The sequence below is a fragment of the Akebia trifoliata genome, chromosome 16 (genome assembly GCF_017979445.1).
Source record: "Akebia trifoliata isolate Shusen 1 chromosome 16, ASM1797944v1, whole genome shotgun sequence".
NCBI classification, from domain to species: Eukaryota; Viridiplantae; Streptophyta; class Magnoliopsida; order Ranunculales; family Lardizabalaceae; genus Akebia; species Akebia trifoliata.
This window is the reverse complement of record NC_141390.1, coordinates 28,565,922-28,586,893: the sequence shown is the minus strand read 5'-3', so window position 1 is coordinate 28,586,893 and position 20,972 is coordinate 28,565,922. Positions and strand designations below refer to the sequence as shown.

Sequence of the window (20,972 nt, the reverse complement as noted above, 5' to 3'; positions counted from 1 at the left end):
GGGGCGAACTCTAATTTTCTAATATATAGTTAAATTACTCATCACATCGACTTAAGAAAAAATTGATTTTTTGTTCGATAGGAACCTACCAATTGGAACAATGTAGCAATCTATTGAATCATTTTAGGTAGATTTAATAGGTTCTTATTAAATCTATCTTGGCAAATTTTGTATTGGCCTACTGAATGAAGTTTCGTTTGAATATATATATATATATATTTCCGTTCCTGAGATTTTCTAACAACTATTAGATTAGGTGTTGAGGTTTTTACAATCATTGCAAACCTATTTTGCAAGTTCTAAAGGGTATAGCTTCTTGTACCTCGAAACCTTAGTTGAAACCTTAGTTAAAACTTACTAGGTTCAAAGAAAAATAAGAATGAGAAAGAGGGAAAGACAAATGAGGGAAGGAGGAGACCGAATCAGATTCGGTAGGGGATAGTGGGTGAAACGAGCAATTAGGTGGGTGCAAACACGCCTCTAATCTTATTGTTAAGAGGTTAACAACTAAAAATAACCGTGGACTGAATGGGAGAAGTTGGCCTATTAAAGTGGCTAAAACAAGTTCAATTGATGAATGCATTTCATTCCTCAAAGAAATAAAAAGTAAAATTATGATGCTTCATATACAGAGAGAAGTAGATTACTAGGCCTTGACATGCACACTGCAGCCTTCAAGAATAGTCGAAAATTAAAGCAGAAACTAACAACTCCTTGCTCACGAATAGGTTCTTCTGCGATCCTCCCATCCATGTTCACGAGCCCGTTTTTCCCATATTACTGACAGCTTACGCTCGGCTATGAGTGCTGCTTCAGCTTTCTCTCTTGCTTCTTCACACGTTTCCACTCCTGCATTGCATTTTTCTGCTTCTTTTTGGTACTGAGAAGAGGTCTTCCTTGCTTCTAGTATAGATGCCTTTGTGTGCTCCATGTTATCGTTGGTTACATTTCTTTGTAAATTTAGTTCCTCCGAAAGTAAATTTATAATGCCCTTTTCCATTTCTTCATTCATGTCAGGATCATGTTTGCCACAATCTACACAAAGAAAAATGATGCAAGATTACACTGCATGAAGAAAAGAAAAAAATATTCCTTATTGTATAAAACCAACTGAAAATGAAAATCACACTTATCAGGTTTTTATTTACATCTTTGCATTCTATTTCAATCTCAATAGTGTCCCGGCCATTAAATTCGCGTTTCACAGTTTACTTTCTTTATTAGAGAACTCACAATCTGATCTGAGTTTGAGTATAATCCAAACCATATTTTTAAATCCATATCTTCATTTGAAAAGACAATAAGAACCCCCTCAGAAAACAGGACTCTAAAGATGGTTCAGGTGAAACCTTAAATGCGGTAAAAGGTGTCTCAAAGTCGTATCATTGTTTAAAAACAAAGGAAAAAACTACAAGTCGAAGCAAGTCTGAAAATAATGACGTGAAGAGGCTAAACTCAGGAATTGAATCTCGGCCTACGGTTAGTGATTTTTCATATTTTCTTCCTCATTGAAACAAAAGTTTCAGATGATGAATTTCATCATCTGAAATAGACGTACTTTTCGAAGGCAGAGGATGGGACTCTAAAGATACGATCCTTTCCACTTTGGGTTTTGTATTTTTCTGATCAAAAGTCTTTAGAGAATTCAGGGGTGTTTTCTTTGAAGATTTTGTAGGTAACTGGGAGAGGGTCTGTTGCATTACAAGTGAATAGCCCCCTTTGTACTTGTTTTCGTCTGGACGGTCACCTCGACCTCGCTCTTTATTAATGAATCTTTACTTATCAAAAAAAAAAAAAAGTTTCAGGATTGCAAATTCAACCTTGTGAATACTAATGTATCCAATTTTTTCTTTGATACCACAAACATATTACATTTTTTAAACTAAAATACACTTATCATCCCAATCATGACACTTCATTTTACATTATTTAATTTTCTTCAACCTTAACATATATTATTCTTTTTCTTTTAATGTAACATTTTTGAACAATTCTAATGTTTTACAATTTTGTAGCAAACAAATTGCGTGGATACCACAGTTTTCTTTCCACAATCCACTTAACAGTAGAATATGTACACATGTCAGGGAAGTGATCGTCTCGGTCAACTGAGATCACATTACATGATTGAGAAAGAAGTAGAAGAACTAACCTGATAGTGAGCTGTTGACCAAACCTACAATAAATATACACATTAATCTAATATTAGCACTAAAGGAAAGAAAATTAAAAATGCATCTAACAAACAAAGCTGAAATACAAAGGACAAATAAACAGTGGTAACCATGAAATATACAAGACAATCACAAAGCTTGACAGTGGATGGTACAAGGGCCACCACGGTACTACTAAATTGCGAACAATACTACAATGCTGTTATTAAGGGTGCACTTAGTGGAAGATAAACATTAGTGATTCTATAAACATGAAAGTATAGTGATTCTAAACTTTACTCTCTAATACTAGCAGAATATTTCCAGTAGAAAAATAGGTGAAACAGGAATAAGATCCATGAGGCAGCAAAAAATCCCTTTGGATCATAAGTCTAACTGATCATTGGATCGCTAGAAAATACATCAACGAAGAATGCTCTTTGGCCCATTTTCTTAGAAGATTCCTCTGAATCTTTATCTTTCTAGCCTATTATTCATGGCTGTCAAAATGCAAGTGTAGTTTCAGGAAAACAGTATGGGGTTCAAACATGGTTAGTGTTGACGTTAGATGGAGTCTGGTTTGACTCTTGACCTGGGTATCACAGACTTTGCCATGTCATACTTGTTAATTGGGACTTGACAAGCCATGTTTCAAGACCATAAGTTGGGGGTTTTCTGAAAGCAACGAGAACACTCCTGAAAGACCATTTTTCGATGCCTCCCAAGTTGACAATTTAACTTATCTATGAAAGATTTTTTAGTCGATATTTCACATGGCAAGAAAGTTACAATTTGTTTGCCCAAATGAATTCAAACAGAAACAACAAAATGCAACCACTTCATCCAACAATCCCAATATGCAAGCATGCACTAGATTATACACCACAATTGCATTTACAAAACGTCTAGAAAAAAATTAAAACCTTGCTGATGTACCTATCGGGCCTCACTTCAAAACGAAGAACATGATAAAAGAATATTGAAAATGTATAAACAAACGAGGAAACTTTTAGAAGATGAGTATTAATCAACTCTAACACCACATTGTGTAATTGTTGTTGTACGCATCTTGTGGTTCAAATTTCACACTAGAACATCATAATCATCCATATCCATTTAAGAAACAAACTAAAAACACCAAAATATCCTCAAAGGCTCAAAGGGATCTATCAAGTCCATTCGGAAAGTCTTCCACAGAAGCATCCTATTCATTTAAGCTGTAATATATTTTTTAAAAAAACGGGGAAAAAGAAAAAGAAAAAAAAAACACTGATTAGATGAGCAAAATTCATCTTTTAATGCCATTATTCTTTTTTTTCTATCTTAAAGTTGAAAATACAAGTCATTGATTATAACAATGGCACCACATATAGGTGCATAAACCAACACTCAACCTACAAAAAGAGAAACAAACAATTAAACCAGCAAACCCACTCCAATACTCAAGAATTTCATAAAAATAAGAGATACCCAGATACTAAATCATCGCTATGTTCATATTTATGAAGTACTAAACATGTTAGAAAGGTCAAATTATACCTAATGGTATGGAGAAGATGGTCTCTGAAGAGCAGTCACAAATACATGGAGGACATGAAGCTTGAGCAGCTAAATTCCCTGTTAAACGCCAGTACAATGGAGGTCCCACAATATAACAAACCAACCAAACACTCACCAAAAACAGAATCAATCTCAGAACACCGGGAGTGCAAAATCCTTGGTTGTGTGAATGATGAGCCATCTAACCCACAACAAATCAATCCCCACTAATCTAAACTCAAGAAAAAACAAAACCCTACTTTTCTTTTATGGAGATATCAAGAAAAACAAGAAACTAGGCATAATCAAGGACATGAAAACCCAATTTGGTGAGAATCCATATAAAGATCTGAACCATACTGTTAACACATACAACCAAAATATGACTTCAAATCAAACATGACATCACTTATTCTTTCCATATACAGGTGTATCAGACAAAAAAGTAAAAGACTGGTTATCAATCATTAAAGCAAGTTAAGCTCAAAATTCAAGAAAAACAAATAAATGTGCCCTTTGTTTTTCTAGAAATTAGAGAAACCCATATCCCAAAAAGCTGAAATTTGTGAAATTTCTGAGATTGGGACTTGTTGAACTGTTGAAGAGACTAGTGATCAATCATTAAAGCAAGTGAAGCTCAAAATCCAACAAAAACAAATCAATTTGTCCTTCGTTTTTCTAGAAATTAGAGAAACCCAGATCCCAAAAACTGAAATTTGTGAAATTTCTGAGATTCGGACTTGTTGAACAGTTGCTGAGAAGTAGTTGAAGGGGCGAAATATTCGTCTTTTATGACTTTTGATCATTAAAGAAGCTTTTTCAGATCTATATGTCTGTTTATATAGTTTAAGACTATTTGAAGTCCCTACTCCCGGGAGTTGGGTGCAACGTTACTCCTGACCTCCTTTGCAACCACGTGGCAAAATTTCAGTTTTTATTGGTGTTTTCTGGCCATTTATTTGAAAATTTTAATGATAGGTCCACAATAGAAAAGCTCAATCTGATTTAATCAATGATCCAACCTTTGAGTCAATGTAGCTTGTGTTGGACATCTTGAAGTTACTTAATTGATGGGATTGTTAGCACTGTCTATCACGATAAATTATCCATTAATCTGAAGGTTTAGATCGATGATTATCGACTTTGATGCTTATTGCATGGCAAACAAGACTATTTCAGAGAGAACATTTTGTGGGCCAAATCAATTTCTATAAAAATAAAAAAAAATGGATTTTCTCTAAAGGAATTTTTGTCGGTGGGAATGAGAAAAGGAGTAAAACATTTTCCGAACCAAGTTAGAGAATATTTCCATGGTTTTTAAACTCGTCTGAGACCGAGACATATCGCGCCCGACTTAACTCGATATTGGAGTTGAACGAGATCAACTCACCATATCATTTTTTGACCGAGATTTAGGACTCACATTCAATTTTAAGATTTGTCTCACAAGATGTTTCAAACGTATCGAAAAACTCATCCAAGACAACTCATAATCGGGCTTGGACGAGACGAGATGCGAAACCAAGTTTTAAAACCATGAATATTTCCCGCCAAATTTTAGTACAATTATGACTATTAGTGGTACCTAAAAATTAAGGCCTCGGAATTGTAACACTTTCCCCTTCGTGGCATCTAAGAATGAATGATTTCTCAAAAAGACAAATCATTTTACTCGATTTATTATAGTTTTACATATATGTTAGTTAAAAATATTATAAATTTTTTTTATAAAATAAGATAGGTTAGAAGATGTTTAGTCATAAAATCATGTTTTATTTATATAATAAATATTTAAATTCTAAAATAAATTAATTAGTTAAATCAAAATCTATCAAATCCCAATTGACTCGGCCAACTTTTACTAACTCAGCCAAGATTTTCAAAATATCGTCCAAGACATCTCGTTTAGACACCGTGCATATCCATATAGTTGTTGAATGATACTAAGAAAAACATGGTTTATACAATAAAAAAAAATGATTTATTCATAATAATCTTAAATAAATAAGTAAAAAATTCTATCATACACACCAGCAAGAATTTCAAGATGAAAAATTTTATATGCACCCTTTGCATTTGTACATTGTTTTTTTAGTACAAAACCCCATTTCTCAATTATGTAAATTGTGATCCAAAAGTTCTTTTTGTATTTCTTTCTCATTGTAACATTGGTTTATCCCAAATCTAAAGAGGCCCAAATGGGTGATTGGACAACTACAGCCATCAGGTGATGCAGAATAGAAATCACAACTCATCTTTGGGTGAATTAAAGCCCTCTTCATCCCAATAGTAGGGGAACTTCAATTTGGCTGCAGTGTGTGGCATGGACCAGTCCTCGTATACAAACCTGAAGATCGAGACGTTATCAACTTTTTTATCAGTAACGCAATAAAAGTGATTCTTTATTCTCCAAACACCGGAGATGTAAGGCTATGCAACATGAGGAATTTTAATATCATCAAGCACCACAAATAGGTACCAACCCACTAAAGAGAGAAGTGCCCGTGTCGGATTCTACAAATTCAGGACTCTATGTTATGTAAACTGGACACACTAGTAAAAAAAATGACAAATAGAAAAAGAAACAGGTCTTAAATTTGAGAGGTTTATAAGTTGTGATGAAAAGTGTCGGGAATCAAATGATGAAGATCATAATCAATACCCTACTAAATTTAATGCACCACAGAAATTTACTGTAAAAATAGAACATGTAAGGTAATGGAAGTATGGAGATTACTAACACTTTGACTGGTGGACGAGATATTACAACTAGAACCTGCAAGTCCTCGTCTTCATTTGTATTCCAGACCTGCAATGATTGAAGTTAACAACCAAGAAATATAAATCTGGGTAATCTTCAAAAAATAAAAATAAAAACGAAGAAGAAGAAAAATCTCCGGTTAACCTAATAGACTAAAGATCTAGGGAAAAAATAACAAATGGCTCATCAAATATTTTTAGAAGAAAGTTTCAAAAAATCATGAAAGTTTCAGGTATACCCATTCAACATGAACTCCCGTTCAATTAAACTATGATTGCAAATCGAGAAAAAAAAAAATCATTTTCTTAGGTGGAAAAAAAAAGGAAAGAGAAAGAAAGAAAATAAAAAGAGTGTTGTAAATATGGAAAACAGTGGTTGAGCTGTTAGGGCGTTAGCTTGCAGAAGATGATTCCACTGGCAGCCTAAATCATCGATAAAAGGACATACGGAATATGAAGGACTCAAGAGTCAAAACCCACACTTATGTTATCCTAAATTGTGATTTGTCCAACCCTTTCTAAGGCAGGCGTGTGCAAGGGGGGAAGGGTTTTAACTTATAAGGCCCCAAAAGTTGAGAGGATGTCCCAAAGAGTGGCATGGAAGTGGGAAGGTCGGATTTCTTCTCTATGAATGGCCTTGGACTTGAAACTTCTTTTGAGAGTTCACCTCCTAGGGTGCATACTTTTTGTTGTGCTTCTATCTCTAATAATATTCCTACAAGAAACCATCTTCAACGTATGTTTATCAGATGCCACTCCTTCCATGACATGGGCTGTAGCAGTTTCTCAAGGTACAAACTGGCTAAACAGTTAAAGATGTTTGATGGTACACCCTAGAAAAGCATTAAGAGATGTACCATTCCCTGGCCTTCATTTCTTAAGTATTTCATTCATATGGCTTAGAATTTGCAAAGAAAGGATGGCTTCTTGTGCAATCATTGAGGCTGACAGAACATTGAAAACCCTTGCCATTGGGATTCACTAGTTGAGGTTTGATGGTAACTCATTTGGTAATCCACGTCCGGCTGGTCTACGAGGTATTGTGAACATCAATGGTGGAGAGGTGAATCATATTTCTAGATCATAACAATGTCAAACCTAATTAGAATATTCATGTATTTACAACTTTCTGGCATGTGCCTTTGAGTGAATTGACTAAGGTTGTTGATTCTCCTAAAACAATCCGTTGTGAAGGAGGTAACAATCATTTAATCATGTAGAAACTCCTCTCTCTTTGGTAAAGGTATGTGGCCATACATTGTTGTTGGTGATCTCTCTTTCTATAATATCCATTATCCATGGAAACACAAATATGTAAAGGACTCACTTGCTAAAGATGATATAATAAAATGGGAATTTTTTTGTATTGAGAATTTTTTTTTTCTCCTTCCTCAATGTGTTCCTTTAAGTTTCTTGTAGTAGTGTATGTTCTTTCTCAATTGTAAAAATTTTTGTTAATAATCAAAAGATGATAGAGGACACTATAACGACGATTCAAAACCCAACTTCACCTACTAATTACTAACCACTAACCCACTTAGTTTTCAACCAAAAAAAAAGTGTGTAGATCTTTCTATAAAAATTTTACCTGATGAACATCATTCACAGGGATATGAAATGTGCTATTAGAAAAGATAGGATATTCAAGTGGCTTTCCGGGGGATTTCACATGCGAACTTGAGGCAAGAAAAAGGGTACCACTCCCCTTTAGAACGATAAACACCTCTTCACAAGAGTGCCTATGGATTGGTGTATGTGATCCTGGAGCAAACGTCTGAAGCCATATCTCAACCTGAAATGCAAATAAAGGAACTATTCTAAGAAGGTAATAACTTAACAGACATCCCAAATGGAAAAAAAAAACACTTAAACCATGCATAAATGAAATTGCAACAAATAAAATAGTTCATTGTGGCTATTTGCTAACATAATTGCTCTCTATCTTGGTTCAGACAGCATGGCTTTTAGCAGGGAAAATGACTCCATTAGTAAATGAATTTCGCCTTTTCACCTTTCTAAAGTGAGCCTCAATTTACTAAAATGTAGTTATTTTCACAAAGGGATTATACCCAGATAATGAGATAAAATAATTTTCTTTAAAAAAAAAAAAAAACATCTAGAACTTGGTCAAACATATAAATTCTAATCAACTTCCAGAGTCATCTAACTTCAAATAACACTATACTTGAAAAGGCAAAGGTGGATAAAGAATAATACAAGAAAAGAAGAGAATCCTTGATAGTTGGCACATTTAAGATGTTATTGATAAGTGACATCATAAATATTACCACTCATTTGCTCCTAATATGTTTTAATGTTCAAAGGAGCAAGTAAAATATGAACCTAATCATCCCAAAGATTTGGTGTCGGCTTTAAAATATGAACCTAATGATCTAGATAAACAATACAAATTAACAAGGGCTTAAGAGTATACCTCTTTCATCCCATGCAAAACTGAACCAGCAACAGTAATATGAGACAGTCCTCCTCTCCCAAAGTTACTCTGTGGAAGCTCACCAATATTCCTCACTAACGGTATTCCTATAACATAGAAAAATTGAAATCATGTTCTTTTACCACATAGAAAGTGTAATTGATTAACAAATGCATGGTCTACTTTCAAAATTGCTTAGCAAAAGCATAATGAACATGTAGAAAATTGGGGCGAGAAACAAAGATAACAATAAAAACCTGAAATCAAGATAAAAAAGAACCCAACATAAAATATACATGGTTCAGCCAGATTGCTTATGTCCACGGGCAATGATGACATCCTGTCACTATTTCTATGAAAAACTGGGTTACAATCTCTCAATAAAAATGAAAATCTCTTTCAAAAACCATAAAATAAGTTTACTATGAATTTATAGTACGTACAAAGATGAAATTTCCCATGGGAAAAGAGTTAAGAAATTGTGAAAAAGTCATGCCACTCCTGGTGTACAATCCATTCTACCCATACAATACCACCAGCAGCACCAACCATGGTTTCAAATCTTGTCCGAGATAGAGATGACTTGGTATCATCCATGAACTAGACGAATAGACATGGCATCTCAACTGAGATAAACAAAATACACACTATATAAATAAAATACGACTTTATTACAAAATATCTTCTAATCTACCTTATTTTATAAAGAATTATATAATTATTTTCATATATATATGACTAAATAATTGTAAACCAAGTTAAATGATTTATCTCGTCTGAGACCACTCGATCTTGTCCATCAACAAGATGAGACTTGAAACCATGACACCAACAGAATACAAGGTACCAACATAACAGAACAAAATTGATAATTGTTTTTCACATTAGTTTCTTTTCATTACCATTTTTTTTATTTGGTAAGAATACGTCACAGCATACAGCCATACACCCAATTTAAAAAGAAAAAAAAAACCATTAAAATACCAAAAAATTGTCGATCCGCATGGAATTGTATTTCTTAAACAAATAAACAAAATTAACCCATTTATGAAACTCGATAGGATTAGGAGAAACCATAAAGAAGAACAGATCAAATCCTATTAGTTATAACAATTAATTCTTCCTAAGCCTAACAACAATTCAATATATGCAAAATTTACACAAAACCCATTATCATAAAACTGAAATTTAAGAGACAATTCAACTCAAATACTAAAAATAAATAAAAATAATAGACTAAATTCATGTGTAGAGAAAATTTCCAAGTTTTTCAGAGATACCCAGTAAATAAAAATGACAACCCAAACGGAAGATTATGTCAAAAGGAAAAAAATATATATAAAAAAAATGGAGTGAATGTGAATCGAACCATTGGTTGAGAAGATTGAAGCCTCGACTGCAACAGTAAAGAGGAGAGGAAAGATAAAGAACATGAAAGAAGGTCCTCCCATCCCACTCTATTACCTTACTTTGAGAGTCTCCGAGGTATGATGGCGTCTTCAAACTGAAGGGAAAATAAACTCTGAAAAATGAGTATGGGGTTTCATTTTCTACTCCAAAGAAATTTTTTTTGTCTTGTCTTGGAAAAACTTTTCCTACAACATTTCTCACCGAATAACGATTTACTGACGCCCCTCTGACATACGCTCCCTGACATGAAATGTGTTAAAAGATCTCTTCCTCGGGATGCATAATTGCTCATATTTATGGAATTATAATTGTGTATCCCGAGAAAAAAAGATATGTGATTCTAACCCATGCCACATCAGGGAGCATATGGGTACGTTTGTTAGAGGGAAGTCAAAAAATCACAACCCTTTCCTAAAATATGATTGTCCTACTTTTTAAATTATGACCCAATTTTCTTTTGAATTGTGATTTTCTGACACCCCCTCTAACACATGCTCCTTTGATGTGGTATGGGCTAGAATCATAGATTTTTCCTCGGGATACACAATTATACATCCTCATGAATATGTGCAATTGTGTATTCCAAGGAAAAGAATTTATGATAGTAGCGTATGCCACGTCAGGAACGTGTGTCAAAGGGGGACGTTAGAAAATCATTATTCTTCTCTTTTGTTTTGTGTTTTTCTTTTTAATTACACTAGTTTTTTTTTTTTTTTTTTAAACATGTGCCCTAAGGGCACATGTTAAAGATGCATCAAACACACCTTGAAAATAAACTATAAAGGGTATTTTTGGTAGGAACTTTTTGTTTTGTAGCCATTTCAGGTGGTGAAAAAAATTGGAGATATATTTAATGGATCTTCTTAACGTGTGCCCTTAGGGCACATGTTAACAACACCCTTCTTTAAAATAATTTCTTAATTTTTTTTTGTTATTTTTATGATTGGTGTGTGAATCCGTACTCCCGACCAAGGGTGAGGCAATTGGTCTATGAGAACTTCATATCTTATCCAAATCTCCTATCTACATGCAATACTACACAAAATCACACATACCAGATAAGTAAGGATAGATCCTTTTGAGCGGCCAATAAGGGGGTTTGAACTTGAGACCTCTCCCCTTTTGAAAGGAGGCCCTGGACACTACGTATTTCTATGATAGCAAACATCTTGTATCCCTATGCCATCATGTCAAATATTTTTGTGACTTTTTCATTAATGTATGATGCTTACTCCTATTGTAACACGTTTGCATTTGATTATTATTCGCTTGATTTCAATTCAGTTAATCTAAGGAAAGTAAATGGGAATTTTTTTGGAAAATACACAAATGATGTTTCAGTTGGATTAGCCTAACTAACTTAGTAAGGAAAAAGAGGCCTTACTAAGACTCATACACCTTCAAAAAAAACCTCAAGATTTGTCAGTTAGTCAAGAAAATGTTTGTCATATTTATTTGGGTTTCTTCGCAAAATCGATCATTTAACATCGTAAAAAATCTTATATTATTCTTGAAACTTGAATGTTGAAAAAAATAAAATTAACAAAATGTTAAGGGCAAACAACAAACATCACATTCCATATTTATTCAATGAATTTAATTGGCTAGTCCTTGGCTCAGAGAATATCAGGGAATTTTGTGACTATGCTTACACCATGTTGAGAAAATCTGCATAATTTGTCATATGAGTCTTGATAATATGACTCGCCAGATGGCATACTCAAATAACTTCATGACGTAGACAAGTACAAGTACCATAGATTTGTACAGCTTGAGATATGTGGTTCCCTCAGGATACACTGTTTTTGGGGAAATGCAATCGTATATCCCAAGGTGTACACATCTACGATACCCAAACTTATCATGTCATGGAGTTATTTGAGTATACCACCTAGCAAGTCATATTATCACGACTCTTTATCATATATATAGAAGGGCATGAGAATGACTTATTAACCACTATAATACTAGATCAAGTCAGAAGGCATCCTACAAGATTGTGTTATCTAACTTACAATGCACTCCCAATATTTCACCCTCTACCCAAAATTCTTGTTATTTTATTTTATTTTATTTTAGACTAATGATAAAATGACTCGAAAAAACATATGCGATTTGTACTCAGTTGACATGATTGGTGCGTGCACAGAACTATAGACTTTTTCCTTTTGTATCCCGAAGAAGATCTATAATTTTGTGCACTTACCACATCAACCGAGTACAGACCAAGTATGATTTTTTGAGTTAGATTATCACGACTCTTTATTTTATGGGTAAGCTGAACTTGAACCCATGATTGTGTATTCCTCCTTTGACATGTAATTGTGTATCCCGAGAAAAAATCTATGATTCTATGCACATGCCACATTAGGAGAGTATATTATAGGGAGAGTCCATTTATCATTATTCTCTCTTTATATCTATTAAGACTCGTGATGGGGTGTCATGCACATTATTGTAGATGCTTTTTCATGAAATATGAGTAAAAATCATTTACGATTATGTGCAAGTCACCACATCATTTTTGTCACCTTTGTGTCATTCCAGCATTTTCCATCTATTAAGCCTCGATGTCAAACCATCCTTTCTCAATCTTTCTTTAATCCTGTGTAGAAAATCCCAGATTTTTCAATATTATCTTAACTTGAATATTAATCGAAGATAAGGGCATTCAGGTAATTTCATTTAGTCTATAAGAAAAGACCGATTTCAAGGGGTACAACATCAATTTGAAAATGTATGGGGGTGTCTCAAACATTCACAAAAACATAGAGAGGCATGTCTAAATTTTCTTTCTCACAGTCCCAATCCCAGAGTTTAAGCAAAGAAGATAGAGCAAAGTGAGCTTCTTGAAGCTCTCTCTCTCTCTTGCAACACTTCTTCGCCTCTCATTTAAATTTGAGTTGCAGAAGTCCATCCTACAGTGAACCCTATACTCATGGCGCATTTTAGCAACTGTTAGATGCAGGGATGCTCCTCCATATTTGATATTTTATCTATCTAGCCTTTCAGACAGGAGAAATTGCTTCTCTTCCTGTTAGCAGCAAAGCAGATATAAACAACAAAGATAGAACATTAAGGTACTGACAACTGCTACTAAAACCTTTTTCTTGAATATTGGAAATTAGGGTTTTTATTACCATTGTTTAGCGGCAAAGTTATTTTTTTTATTTTTTTTTAAAATGAAAATTTGGATTGTGATATCTGAGAAATAGGGTTTTTGGTGTTTACTTTCTGCAAATCATGAGCTAGGAATCTAGGATTGATGAAATTTTGAGAACCTGGTTCAAAAAATTATTGTTTAAAAAAAAAAAAAAAATTTAATTAATTAGTTCTTTCGATTCTGTTTTTCAGCACTTAACTTGATGAGATAGAAGCACAGATTCTCAGGTTGAAAAAGGTTTAATTTGTTGAATAGGTTTGATGCTAGTGTCAACTATTTCATTGCTACTGTTGACTCCCAGATTCCAAGGTTCCTGAAAATGTACATCATTTGTTGTCTTTTAGGGTTTGCTATACATAAATTCAGTGGAAAAACCCTAATTCAGATATCCATGTCTCTAAATTTGGGGGTTTTTTTTTTTCTTTTACTTATAAAAAAAAATTGGGTTTTTTTGTACTGATTCTTAAAAAAAAAAGTAATTAGGACATACTGCTTTATTAATTGAGCTCTTCTCAAAGTGAGAAGACAAATTTTCCCTTGCAAAAGGTAATATTGAACATTTTCTGTAAATGCAAAGAGGAAAACTTTGTATTTAATAAGGGCAAATTTGTATTCTCACTAGGAGCCATGTCCTAATTTTATCAAAACTAGGCTTTGGCCCTATCTTGTTTTCCTTTTGAAACTTGCATACTGCCATTGATAAGTCTAATCTAATTCTTCTATGGAAAAGTTAAAAAAAAATCCTAAGCACAATATTGTTAATTCCATGTGCTACTTATGCAGATCCTCCGATATTACAAACCCGTAAAAAGATGAAGGTTCTTGGTCATACGGGCATTCCAAAACCCCGATTGTTGTTGTCCCATGCGGAGTTACCCGCTCTTACCTTTCGTATCCCCCAGTTAAATACACCATTGACTCCTCAAATATCAAATTCAAGAGAGAAGAAAAATGGGCCGATAACAAGAATTCGTTATTCGATTGCTGAGAGAACATTTGCTTCTAGTTCTGTGGATTATTCATCTTTGTCAAGATCTAGTACCCATTTGGATCGGAAACAAGGAAGATCTCCATCCCTTTATAGTAGGCCTAGTTTACTAGAAATGAAGAATGAGAGAACAGCTAACCGTGCCCGGGTTTACGAGTTCTTGACAAGTCTTGGTATTGTCCCTGATGAGTTGGATGGTTTAGAGCTTCCCGTCACGGTTGATGTCATGAGGGAACGTGTGGACTTCCTTCATAAACTTGGTCTCACCATTGAGGACATTAACAACTACCCATTAGTCCTTGGCTGTAGTGTGAAAAAGAACATGATCCCTGTGCTTGACTATCTTGGGAAATTGGGTGTCCGCAAATCTACTTTTACAGACTTTTTGCGAAGATACCCGCAAGTTCTCCATGCTAGTGTCGTAGTTGACCTTGCACCTGTTGTTAAATACCTTCAAGGGATGGATATTAAGCCGAATGTTGTCCCTCGGGTTCTTGAGCGGTATCCAGAGGTTCTGGGGTTCAAGCTTGAGGGGACCATGAGCACGTCTGTGGCTTTTTTGGTTGGAATCGGTGTGGCAAGAAGAGAAATCGGAGGGGTTCTAACGAGATACCCTGAAATATTGGGAATGCGAGTTGGCAGGGTTATCAAGCCTTTCGTGGAGTACCTTGAGAGCCTTGGGATTCCAAGACTAGCTGTGGCGAGGTTGATTGAGAAGCGACCTTACATCCTTGGATTTGGATTGGAGGATCTAGTGAAACCAAATGTGGAAGCCCTTTTGGATATTGGTGTGAGAAAAGAATCACTTGCTTCGGTTGTAGCACAGTATCCCGAGATTTTAGGAATTGAACTGAAGTCAAAGCTTACATCCCAACATAACTTGCTCAAATCAAGTACAGATGTGGATGTCGAGGATTTTGGCAGAATGATCGAGAAGATGCCTCAGGTTGTTAGCCTCAGTCGGTCTCCTTTACTAAGGCATGTAGATTTCCTAAAAGATTGTGGTTTCTCTTTACAACAACTGAGAAAGATGGTTGTGGGGTGTCCCCAATTGCTTGCTTTGAATCTCGACATTATGAAGCTTAACTTTGAGTATTTCCAAAGAGAGATGGGTGGGGATTTGGATGACTTGGTTGCCTTCCCAGCATTCTTCACTTATGCTCTAGAATCAACAATAAAGCCTAGACATCAGATAATCGTCAGCAAGGGTTTGAAATGTTCTCTTGGGTGGCTTCTTAATTGCTCTGATGAAAAGTTTGCGGAACGGATGGACTATGATTTAATCGACATGGAGGAGATGGAAATGGAGCCATCTTTCAGCATGAATACACTGTTGGAACCAAGGAGAGATGAATCATCTTCTGAAGATGATGAGGACAGTGATGATGAATACATATAGATCAATGTGGAGGATATCAGTTCTTTCAGATTCTTCTTGTTGAGAATAAGGGTTAAGTGCAGTGCTTTAAAAAGTTGAACTTGTAATATTGAATCACTTAAAAACTTTCATTCTCTTGTAAATTCTCATTTCCATGGATCAGAATCAAGTAGTGGAAGTATTTCAGATTTAATTTTGCTTATTACAATAATGTGAGCGTTGTTTGTTTCTGCCTTAAGCTCACTTTGTCCATACTCCATGGAGTCGTGCTGGGGTGACATTGAATTTACTGTGGTTTTTACATTTCTGATATGGAGGTGTGCACATAACTGTAGATGCTGTTTCCTCGTGATATGAGTAAACACATCTATGGTTATGTGTACACCTCCACGTAAATGTAAAAATTGTAGTACCGATAAAAAAAAAATGTAAAAATCGTAGTAAATCCAATGTCACTCCAGCATTAGTGTACTCTGTAATGATTGGCAGGTGATTTGTTGATTTTGTTAAGTAACTTGTTTTTTTTATTTTTTTACTAGCATTTGAAGGTGTTATTGCTTCTCACAACAGAATTTTTGTACGACAACTTAATAAATTAGTTTGTTCTTGATCAATAACCAACAAATTTTAATATCCCAGCACTCTTGAATACCCAATTAGTGGAAATCCAGATTCAGTGAGACAAGAGGCTCGGTCAGCCCTAGCTCCCCACGACCACAATGTAATTTGTTTTTGTATTTTTTTTTTCCTTTAAAATTTATCATTTTTTTTTTTTATAATTGTACATTAAACCCAAAAAATTTCCTAAATTCTAAAATTACCAAACCCAGATTCTTACTTCTTTGGTCTTGAAACGTTATTCCTTCCTTGGGGAGTTTGGCTTCTTATACTTTGTTTTCTTGGAAGTTGGAATATGGTCTTTATGCAGAGATCCCTCCAACCGCATTTAAAACCCAAGGTGACTCTCTTCTCAGGAGAAGGATTACTTGATTCTCATCATCATACCTTCTTAGACCACTTGCTCCTGGAGAGTCTTGTTTTGTTGAATTTGGTCTCAAAAGGCTCTTTTTCTAAACCTGCATCTTCTCTGCAAAAAGGAAACTTTCCAAGCTCAAGAAAACCCATTGCTGGACCAGGGAAAATTCTCTGTTCTTTTTGGCTTTTTTCTTCTTCTTCTTTTTTCCAATTTTTTTTTCTTTGCTTTGTATTAGTTTAATATTTGTTTGAAGTTGGTTCTGTGTCTGCTTAGCATCATTATCATAAATTGAAATTCTTGCAAAGAGTAGCTCTAAGGTTATTTATATTATTCTGGGTATGAAGTATTCCTAGAGAAAACCGTATTTCTGAGAGAACCCATATTACATCTCTCTAGAATCAAACTTAGGTTCTGTATTTTTCCAAAGTATGTTGCATAGCATGCTGTTTTGGTTCTTAAATTCTTCTTCCAAGACATGGTCTCTGCATAAAAAACCTTCTTTTAATACCACAAAAAACTTTTAGGAAAACCCATTTCTCCTGTGGATTCAAGTCCTCCTGGGGTTTAGTTCAGTTCCTTCAATGTTGCTTCTTGGCGTTTCTTGAACTACACTATTAAGATTGTTTCAAATTTTGGTCTTCACTTTCTCCAACCATGGGTTGCATTCATGGGTGGTGCTGTGGTCATCACTCAAATTTGTCCAATGTGGATACCCAAGATTTTCATGAGATCGGTCCACATCGTAGCAACAACACCCATCCCCATGGGAACCATCGGCACATACTTACAGGGAATCCATTGGAGTTTGTCCACGCCCCATCCCACAACTTCCACTTAGAGTATTCAGTCCTCACACAGCGGGGCTACTACCCCAACTCCCCTGATAGAAAAAACCAAGACAGTTTCTGCCACACAACCCAACTCCAAAGTAACCCAAACCTCCATTTCTTTGGGGTCTATGATGGGCACGGAGAATTTGGCGCCGATTGTTCAAATTTTGTGAAGGATGGGTTGGTTGAGATCCTTTCCAATGAACCCACTTTGTCTGAGGATCCCATTAGAGCATTTGAGTCTGCATTTCTATCCATAAATTCCAGACTTAGCCAAAGCACAATAAATGATACTGGGAGTGGAACAACTGGAATTACTGTTCTTGTTAACGGGAACACGCTTTTCGTTGCAAATGTGGGTGATTCGAGGGCTGTAATTGGTGTTAATAATGGGAATCGTGTTATTGCACAGAACCTCTCATCTGATCAGACACCATTTAGAAAGGACGAATACGAGAGGGTGAAGCTTTGTGGTGCCAGGATTTTGAGTGTTAGTCAGTTACTAGAGTTTGAGGATCCAAGTATCCAGAGCTGGGGGGATGAAGAAACTTGGGGTGGTGATCCACCAAGGCTGTGGGACCAGGATGGGACGGGCCCCGGGGCTGCATTTTCAAGGAGTGTAGGAGATAGTCTCGCTGAGAAGATCGGTGTGATTGCTGTTCCCGAGGTGTCAACATTTCAGCTGATGCATAATAATCCGTTCTTTGTGATTGCAAGTGATGGAGTTTTCGATGTCCTCTCAAGCCAAGAAGTTGTCGAAATGGTTAGACCAAGTATACTTACTTGCTAATAGAGTTTTTTATTTTAATATAGGAGTTCACCCTTTTATAGAGTTTAGCATCATTAATGGAGCAAACTCTTGTTCATGGTCTTTAATTTGCTGCAAAAATCTGTTTTCTCCACTTTTCAATAATCACATTGGGTTTCTAATATTGAAGGTGGCGAGTTATAAAGATCCTCGGGATGCATGTGCGGCCATTGTTGGAGAATCTTACAAGCTATGGTTAGAGCATGAAAACCAAACTGACGACATAACGATCATCGTCGTATATATCAAAGGCCTAGGAGCTGTATGAGTGAAACAAATCTCTAGCTGCGCAAATATTTCCATTCTTTGTTTACTAGAAATGTGTGAAATAGGATACAAAGCACAAATATTTGTAATTGTTTTATAAAAAATAGGATATTTCATATGCTGGTTATTACTAAAGCACAACCCATCTTTGTTTAACTTTCTAACAGTTTGAGCTTTCATCTTTATTATTCTAATGTGTGTGATTCTGTCTCTAGCCATGTTACTGGTGCTTTTCCTTGAGGGTGAATGCCATTCGGATTTAGTAATTATTCGGTGGCACTTCGATTCGGATAAATTGAGGAAAGTTTCATAAAAAGATGAAGAAATATACAAATAATGGTTTTAGATTTCTTGTCAAAACCCACCATCTTCAAAATCCTATCTTGTTATTGAGATTTAAATGTTAAAGAAAATAAGATTTTGAGGGTGAAAGGTAAAAAAATGTTACCTTCTATTATTTCAAATTTCAAAATTCCTTCTATTATTATTTTACGTTAGCATCGAAGGAATTCAAATAACATAGTCCTTCATATTTGCATATGATGTAATATTATTGTCCAATGAACTAAAGGGTTTAAATTCAAAAAATTAAAACTATGGAGGAATAAATTTATTCTGAAAGGGCAAACATACTTGGTTTCACTCCTCTCACAAGTTCTATTTCGAGCAAGCAAGCATACAGTCCCACTTCATATCCCCCAGCCATGGCGGAGCCAATGCACTAAGAATCAATCAAAATCATTAAGGGTTTTAAGATAAGAAATACCTAAGCCCGTCACTGGATAGTCAAAAATTTGATTCGAATTTGTATTATTTTTGCATATATGATTTATAGAACCAAAACATTTGATGAATAAAATTGAAGGCGACCAGGTGAATGATGTTGTCATGGATGAAAAAGTAAGACTAGAAAAGGCAATATAATAGTATATATATACAAATACAAGATTAGATTTCAAATTTAATCCAATAACAAATGGATTAGATTTCATGAGATCGAATCCGATTTCATCATATATAATCTACATTTTTAATCATAATATCAGGATTGGCTCTCTATATTGGATCGGTAAATGGTTGATCAAACAAGAACATAATAATCAAATGGTGCCCCAATTGTCCATTACAAAGATGGTGGGTCCTATATCATGTAAGTGAACTGTTTAGCATCCACTGCTGAAGTATTGTAAACGAGACATCTTAACTTGCCCTCTTGTGCTTTGCTTAGCAATGATTTGGATAGATAGGATTGGGAAACAAGAAAAGAAGGTAAAACCAAAAAGCTAAAGCTAAGGGAATATTTGCTGATGTGAGAAATGCTTTTCTTGTACCCTTTTAACCTAGAAATAAGTTATCCTTTCCAAGCTTTTCCAAAAAAAGAGTTTTGGATTTTGCCTAGATTCATCTCTCTCTCTAAATCTAACAAATTACCCATCCTTTGGATATGAAATAAATAGGGAAAGGGATTTTGGACCTGTTTGGTCATAATAAAAAAGAAGAGTAATGATTTTCTAACCCCGTCCCTTTGACACACGGCCCTATCTTAGAATCGTAGATCATTTGCCTCGGGATACATGTAACCCTAAATCTTTTCCTTGTGTATCTCAAGGCAAATGATCTACGATTTTGTGATGGGAGTGTAGGGGGGCATCATATTATCACGACTCTAAAAGGATCAATGATTTTCTGACTCTCCCCAATACTCTCTTGAAGTGGCATGTGTTAGAATCATGGATTTTTTTTCCTTAGGATACACAACTGTATATATTTATGGGGATGTGTAGTTGTGTATCCTGATGAAAAAAATCTATGATTCTAGCACATGCCACATCAAGCGAGTATGGGGGAGTATGTCAGAGGGGGGAGTCAGAAAATCACGACTCTGATAAAAATCATCTTACATGTTTTGGATTAATTTTTTTCTTGATCTAGTAATGGTAAATCTTGACCCGGATCATTTTCATGATTATTTGTTTGATACTTGTACAAATCTACTCGAGAGAAATAATTCAAAGTCAAATTCTATATATATTTTGATTATAAAATAATAATAAAATATATAATCTTAATAAATAAACTTTTAAAAAAGTGAGAAAATTGAGTTTGTTGGGACTTAGGTGTACCACTTGAAATTCTCATACTAGAGAGTAACATGTGGAAAAATTTGGAAAATATGTCAATGGTCTTAGGGATACAACCAAACAACCTTTTTGACTTGTAAATCAGTCGAGATAGGCACTACTCCACCAACCAAGGAGAAATACAA

General features: G+C 35.0%; 4 protein-coding genes across 5 annotated transcripts; 2 read left to right on the top strand and 2 right to left on the bottom strand.

Annotated features, from left to right (window-relative positions):
- Positions 1–218: 218 nt before the first annotated feature.
- On the bottom strand, positions 219–10,438 carry ABP1 (endoplasmic reticulum auxin binding protein 1). 2 transcript variants are annotated; one of them, XM_086427375.1, is made up of 7 exons: positions 10,256–10,438; positions 8,887–8,993; positions 8,041–8,244; positions 6,434–6,501; positions 3,693–6,039; positions 2,153–2,199; positions 219–1,035 (listed from the first exon to the last, which is right to left on the bottom strand). In XM_086427375.1, exons 1-5 carry the CDS (start codon positions 10,335–10,337, stop codon positions 5,937–5,939), a joined length of 564 nt encoding a protein of 187 aa, XP_086283501.1. In that variant the 5' UTR covers positions 10,338–10,438; the 3' UTR covers positions 219–1,035; positions 2,153–2,199; positions 3,693–5,936. The 2 variants fall into 2 exon arrangements, with proteins under 2 accessions (XP_086283501.1, XP_086283499.1); XM_086427373.1 differs by having other exon boundaries at positions 2,153–2,176.
- Positions 719–3,894, bottom strand: LOC147383285 (uncharacterized). Its single transcript, XM_086427291.1, has 3 exons — positions 3,693–3,894; positions 2,153–2,176; positions 719–1,035 (listed from the first exon to the last, which is right to left on the bottom strand). The coding sequence occupies exons 1-3, from the start codon at positions 3,892–3,894 to the stop codon at positions 719–721; spliced, it is 543 nt and encodes a 180-aa protein (XP_086283417.1).
- A 2,653-nt stretch (positions 10,439–13,091) lies between the features above and the next one.
- On the top strand, positions 13,092–16,018 carry BSM (Mitochondrial transcription termination factor family protein). Its single transcript, XM_086428619.1, has 2 exons — positions 13,092–13,376; positions 14,243–16,018. The coding sequence occupies exon 2, from the start codon at positions 14,272–14,274 to the stop codon at positions 15,844–15,846; it is 1,575 nt and encodes a 524-aa protein (XP_086284745.1). The 5' UTR covers positions 13,092–13,376; positions 14,243–14,271; the 3' UTR covers positions 15,847–16,018.
- A 90-nt stretch (positions 16,019–16,108) lies between these two features.
- On the top strand, positions 16,109–18,908 carry LOC147383282 (putative protein phosphatase 2C 35). The gene is made up of 2 exons (XM_086428620.1): positions 16,109–18,394; positions 18,570–18,908. The coding sequence occupies exons 1-2, from the start codon at positions 17,456–17,458 to the stop codon at positions 18,705–18,707; spliced, it is 1,077 nt and encodes a 358-aa protein (XP_086284746.1). The 5' UTR covers positions 16,109–17,455; the 3' UTR covers positions 18,708–18,908.
- Positions 18,909–20,972: the final 2,064 nt, after the last annotated feature.